Source organism: Sapajus apella, unplaced genomic scaffold (assembly GCF_009761245.1).
Source record: "Sapajus apella isolate SASKATOON/1434 unplaced genomic scaffold, GSC_monkey_1.0 scaffold42, whole genome shotgun sequence".
NCBI lineage: Eukaryota > Metazoa > Chordata > Mammalia > Primates > Cebidae > Sapajus > Sapajus apella.
The window spans coordinates 17,439,652-17,446,456 of NW_022436982.1; the positions used below are offsets into that span (position 1 = coordinate 17,439,652).

Below are 6,805 nucleotides of genomic sequence, written 5' to 3' on the forward strand. Positions count from 1 at the left end.
TGGCATCTTGGTCTTGGACTTCCCCGCCTCTAGAGCTATAAGAGACACGTTTCTGTTATTTATAAATGACCTCATCTGAGGTGTTTTGTTATAGCAGCACAAGTGGACTCAGATAAGACCCAATCATATGCTTCTGTGTATTTCTTCCATTTTCTCCCAAACTTTCATCCCATTGCAATGAGTAAGGTTCAGAACCTCTCTTACTTTTTTGGAGAGGCCAAGTTCCTCTGTACCCTTGATCAATAGGGAGTTATGAGTCTCCGAAAACTATGCTTCTCATTTGAGTTGGTGATACTGTCCTTTGGCCTCCTCTGCACTTTGGCCATGGCTGCATATGAGTTTGTCTGTCTCCTATGGGCTGAGAACATCTGGGATGAGGAACCTAGTGTCTCTCGTCATTGTACCACCACCATCTGCTGGAGCATTCAGGGAACAAGTATCTGAGGAAAGCAAGAGCAGGAAAGGATGAGAGGAAGAAGTCTTGGCCTACTGGCTCAGTTCCCTGTATGTGGTTGCAAACTGATACGATGCACAGAAACAGAACTTCCAGGGAAACTTCCTGGAAAATCTTTATGCTCAGATGGAAACTCTGATATGAATGCCACCACAGTATTGGTAGGATCAGGATGGCTGGGCAGCCCTCTCCCCCAAAGATCTGCCAAGACCATGTCATTTCCTTATCTGATGCTGAAAGTCTTGGCTCTGGCCCTTGATACCCAATACAAGGTGGCCATCCCGGCCAAAGCATGTGTCTAGGCTCCTGCTGGCCCACTTCCCATTATTCCATTATGGCCAGGTAATCATTCCCAAAGGACAGATCCTGCCACTGTTCTATTCAAGAATCAGATGCTTGTTCCCAGGCCACACATGGCCTTCAAGCCTCTCCAACAGTGCCCATGGAGGCTCATAACCCTCCGGACTCCCAGAAGATGCTTGGACCAAGCCTCTCATTCCCAGTGTGTTTAGTCCTAGCCTGGATCTTTCAATGCTTCCCTGCCAATAGGTATTCATCTGTTATTTCAAGAAACTTTCCTTTGGGACAGCATCCAGCTCATTTTTCTCACACTTTGTATGTCCTCCTTGCTCGGGTGCCCCATCTGGACCACATCCTGCCCAAGCTCCTCCTCCCCATGCATTCCTTCTGTCAGTGCATAGTTAGAGAACCTTAGCAGGTGCTAGGCCCATACCTTGTGAGTGGCAGAGCTGAGATTCAAATCTAGGTCTAAACAACGAAAGCGCCCCGCTCTCCATCACAACACTCCACTGCCCCCGCCTGAGTCCTCTTTGACCTTGCCTTCGTTTCCTTTTTTAGTGAAAAGAGACATCACTTTGGCCAGAAAAGCAGGAGTCCCACCAGTTGGGCTGCAGCTCCCAGGATCCCTCTCTTCAAGAGTTTCCATGCACCGCTTGTGGAAACAGCATCACTGTGCAAGCCCAGGAGACAACTTTCTTGGAGTGCAAGACAGCAGAAGGGCTTCAAAAAGGGACCTGAGATCAGGATAGAAAGAGGAAAGCATTCCTCTGTCTCATCCAGTGCTTCCTCACACACGAAGTGGAGACCCTTGTGCATATTTGTCCTGTTGTTGAGGAAGGGAAGAAAGGAAGCAGGTAAAGGAGATGGAGGCAGTGGTGAGGAGGGGACTCTGCCGGCCAGAATGATGCATCACTATCTACAGCCACGGCACAGCGGACGGACCGAGAAAAAGATGAGGATTTGGACATAGGGGCCGGTGCCCTCCTTCCCTTCTTAGCTGACTGGGCCTGTGGAGAAGGAATCTCTGGACGCGGGCCTGAGGTTTTGAGTTCACTCATAGTGGGTGACAGAAACGAGAGGGTTATTTGTTTTATGGTAATGATCTCCATGAGGCTGCAAACTGTGGGGCTACAGTCGGCACGCCACGCGGCAGGCCTTCCTCCGGGTGCGAAAGGATTTCCTCGGTTTGGTGGGATTCGTTTGTTTTTTAAACGAGGCTGTTTATTTTCTCTTCTTTTAATGTTATGATTTTTTTCAGACTCACAAGGAAGATACATAATGTACAGCCGAACCTACAATCTCCTATTTTGTCAGCTGCTTGTGTTGATTAAAACTTCAATAAAGAGCCTGTGATAAAACAGAGCTATGTTCAAAGGATCTTGTTATGTTTTTAAAGGGCTGAGCTTGGCAGAAAAGATGTAGAGTATAGCTTTGCTACCTTGGTATTTTTCCCCTTTCCCAGGTTAGAAAGGGAGAAGCGGAGGAGAAGCAGTGGTTTCTAGTTCCTGTGGGATCATTAGACAGCACGTGTTTAACCAAGTCCCAAATAATAAGCAGGGTCCAACTTAAATGCATGAAAATTGTTTATCAAGCTGGCGTTAAATATGTGACCAAGAGCAGACCTCCTCCCATAGGTCTGACCGATAGCCTCTCTCTGCAAGAGGTCCCAGCCTAACAGGGAAAGGAAGGCGGCAAGGAAGGGGCAAAGTGAGGACACAGAGCCTCAGGAATTCTATACCCAGTGATTCACCCAACTCGCCCAAGATGATCCATTCCAGCAAGATTCCAATCAACTGCCAGAAAAACATTGTTTTAAAGCCCAGACATCACTGAAGGGTCCCAAGGGAGAGGTGTCAGTTGTGCCATCTACTTCCTAACCCTCTTTCCCCTTTCCCTCCGGACAGCACATTCCTGGCAGCCGCTGAAGTCTCTCAAATCTTATTCTGAAAGAGGCTGAGAAATGGATGTGCATGAACATCAGGCTTGCCAAAGTCGCTGACTTTATGCAAAGCAGGCAAGTGCAGTCAAAACACTTACAGCAATCAATTCGAGTTGTTGGGTAAAGTTTTTTCCATGTCCCATACATTATTGAACAGTTAATTTCGTCTTTGTGCCTGCAAGACATTCCAGCTCTCAGATGACAGCTTTATCCATTAAGAAGTGCCTGGTGACAGCCGTGCAGCAAGAGCTTTGCCAGCCTGGCCTGCCGGGAGGCACGCCTGCATCACCACCGAGAAATCCTGGGACACATCAACATCTTAATCAATATGCGAGAGTCAATTACCGGGGAAGCGAGGGCTTAAGCAGGAGCTGATGATGAGGTTCACGTGCAAATGGACTTGATCAATACGCAGCTGAATCTCACACGTGGATTCACATCAGTCCTCTCATGGCACCCAGTCCCCGACTGGCAGGCCGATCACACGGCTCCTAGCCGCCAATCATCTGCTTTACTGGATTCATTACTGCTTTTCTTTGATTCATTCCTTTGATGGGAGTATTGGGAACAGAGAAGCAGAGTTGAGGGAAACAACCAAAACATGATGATGGACTCACGGAGAACTCGTGGAGAGTTCTGCAAAAAGCCTGGATAGACTAGCTCAAAGACCAAGAGAGAGGGTTTCTGCAAAGATACCTTCTCTCCACATTCATGCTCCTTTTTAAAAAAAACAAACAATAAACACTTCTTGGCCAGGTGCTGTGGCTCACACCTGTAATCCCTGCAGTTTGGGAGGTGGAGGCGGACAGATTGCCTGAGCTCAGGAGTTTGCGACCAGTCTGGGCAACACGGTGAAACCCCTGTCTCTACTAAAATATAAAAAAATTAGCTGGGTGTGGCAGCATGCACCTGTAGTCCCAGCTACTTGGGAGGCTGAGGCAGGAGAATTGCTGGAACCTGGGAGGCAGTGGTTGCAGGAGGTGGAGATCGTGCCACTGCACTCCAGCCTGGGCGACAGTGAGACCCTGTCTCAAAAACAAAACAAAACGAAACAAAAACAACAAAAAATACCTCCTGAAGGAAAAATCAATTCATCTTCTGAGAGACCAATATTTCTGTTTTACTGATGAGAAAGCTGAAACTTAGAAAGGCCAAGGGCATACGGTTGCACAGAGAGTGGATGTGAAGCAGGGACTTGAACCAAGGTCTTTAGATTCCAATATCTGCTTAATCTAATTGAATCATACAGCTAAGGGTTAGAAGGCTGCAAACACACAAGAGCCAGATGAAGTAATAAAGTAAAAGGGAAGTAGTGTTTTCTTGGTTGCAGTAGAAATTTCAAATTGCACCTTGGAGAGTGGAGAATGACTTGACAAGGGTTGGGGGAGAAGGCAGCCTTCCCTGAGGGAGGGGGCCTGCATGTCTGAGGAGCAGCACAGAGCCACGATAATAGCAAATGGCTGCATTAATGCGGAAGGGGAGGCGCTAACAGGAGGGGAGGCGGATGGGCAGGGCAGGGCAACGTTATCCAAGTCAATTTAGTCATTGTGTTTGGAACACCCAGGCCAGGATGCCAGACTTGGACTTTATCCTCTAGGGCAGTCTTTCTTCAACTAGTATGCCATGAAACACTCACCTCTAAGATGCTTCACGAAATAGAGGGCAGCAAGATGAAGGACACTTGGAAGACATTCTGTACAAAGTTATCCCCTCAAAAAAGTCATGCTACGTTCGCGCACATCGTCACACTCTGAGAAGACCTATGACAAAGACATATCTTTAGCTGCCCTCAACCCAGCATACACCCTAAACAGGATTTGGATCTTCTTCAAAGAAACCTCCCTGAACAGCCAGCTAGATGATATTGGCTCACCTTTCAGGGCTCCCAAAAGCATTCTGAATTTTTCTTTGAAACATTCATCACCTATGCAACTTTTATTCAACATCTACTTTTTATTAGCATGAAACTTCCATTCATCTCTCATTGATTTCCTGGCACAGGGCAGATTCTCACTCCACCAATGAGGGGATGTGTGTGGGATACTCCAGGAATGCAGTTTGGGCAAGGCTGCTCTGCTGGAGAACCACAGGAGGCTGCTTCTTGCTCAATATGGTAAACACGGCAACTTAACAAGATGAGCTCTTGATGTTGTTTCTGATGGAAAAAGCTTGCAGCCAGGGAAATCATGGTGCCAGGGAAATCAGTCTGGGGAAAGGTGTTAAGGAACAAGGGGAACTGGGAATAGACCAGTGTTTATGACTTTAAGAGGCATTTCTTAGGAAGAACTGATAGGCTTCTCCCTGATCGCCATGAAGTGTGGAGAGGTTGTGAGCATAGGCTCTAAGGAGGGGCAAACCAACATCAGAATTGAAAGCGACCTCTTGTAGCACCACAGGTAGTGAGGTGACCTTGGGCCAGTAACTTTCCATCTCTGAGCTTGTTCCTCATCTATAGAATGACTATGGCATATGGAAGAATCGAATTAAAGTTAGCTACGATTCTTAATAAATGGCAACTATTGTTAATATCAGGAAAGACAGGAGATTGAGAACGGTTTAGTATTTCAGATGCACGTACTAAGAAAATTGGGGACATTGGCTCAAATATGAAACTCTGGGAGGAAAAGGGTTTGTTTCAGGGCATTTTGAGTTTGAAGTGAGGCCAGTATGTTTAAATGTCCCACAAGCAGCTAAGCACATAGGACTGAGACCCTAAGGAGGGGTCAGCATGGGGCATGGCTGAAGCTGTGAGAATAGATAAGCAACTCTATAAAGGGAATAGAAAGAAAGGGCAGAGAGCAAGAGGCTGCCTTGGGCAGCTGCCTTACTTTGGGAGCAGGAGAACGAAAAGCACAGTCGACCTCTTTGCTGTTACAAGATGCTGTGGTTCTCAGGTTGCCTTAGACAGCTGAGTAGCATCTCATCAGCCCGAGCCAGTGAAAGGCTGATATGTGGGCTAAAGCTTAAGTGGTGCTCACAGAACATGTGAAAAGTTCCCGTGGCAACTTCTTTTTGAAAATCCTCACCCCAGTTACCTTCCATTCCTGCTGAGACGTCTCTGTGTCCCTCAGGTTATGGTATAAATATTTTACAAAGTACAGAGGGTTGCGATATCGTTAACACTTTAACTGAAAACTCATTTTTCTGAAAGTTAAAGGATGCATTTTCCACTTACAAAAATATGAAACTCTAGATTGGACAAAGAAATGGACACGTCACATTGCAATATTTTATGCAAAGCTTCTCAGGGCTTCCAAGTACTTACGATGTTAATAGTATTCCCTTTCTCCAGGAGGCTTGTAAGTTTCATCATCCAAGTATAAAATTGGGGAAGGACTAAGCACAGAGCCCAAAAGACAGTAGGCGTTCAATTAACATGTGTCCTCTTCCCTTCTTATATGATGAAGGTTGAAATGTGGTCTGTAGACTCAGGGAGGTGAGTAACTTGAGATATTTCCAGGCTATGCTTAATGCCATTAGCAGGGGTTAGACGAGAGAAAAGAGAAGAAACTTAATTAGAAGGAATAGAATAGAAAAGATATTCTGAAAGGCAACTAGAGAACGCTTTATGATGAAGTGAAATTGCAGGACCACCGAATAGAGAAGAAGATCCATAGCATATGAATGAGTGTAGATCTTAACACTGAAAAGTGATCCTTTTGCTAACTGCCCAAAAAGAGTCACACAGCCTTTGCCAACCCAAGTTCTGGCAAAATCATCTTAGCTCCAACTCTCTCTGTGGATCACAACTACCCTAGAAAGAACAAGAACCTGTGAAGGGACCAAGGAATGAATGTCACCAGGTTACATCGATCGTGCCCCCCTCACAGTCTCCACAGAGGTCTGTCTGTCTAGAGTCTGTTCCTCCTTTATTGCACCTGTGGCTTAGGGAGTACCTACGCTGGGGGGAAACATGGCTTTTGATACTAAAGAGCATCTTGCTAACTCAGAGTCTGTGTCCTCGGCTTCACTGGCCTTCATTTTTATCAGAAGTGGGTGGGTAATGTGAGAAAAAAAATTGGCCCCATAAAGGGATCCGGAAAGAATGACATATTTGTCTGTTAAGTATAAATAGGAACAGCCAGGGAGATATGGTCCTGTGGTGCTAGGTT

The 6,805-nt window shown here is 46.2% G+C and overlaps 1 protein-coding gene across 1 annotated transcript in view; it reads left to right on the forward strand.

Moving 5' to 3' along the window:
• CUNH9orf92 (chromosome unknown C9orf92 homolog) overlaps positions 1-2,145 on the forward strand; it is a 44,284-nt gene extending 42,139 nt beyond the window's left edge. The window contains 1 exon segment of the mRNA XM_032300134.1: positions 2,013-2,145. Coding sequence (XP_032156025.1) covers positions 2,013-2,085 — 73 coding nt within the window. The 3' untranslated portion in view covers positions 2,086-2,145.
• Positions 2,146-6,805: the final 4,660 nt, after the last annotated feature.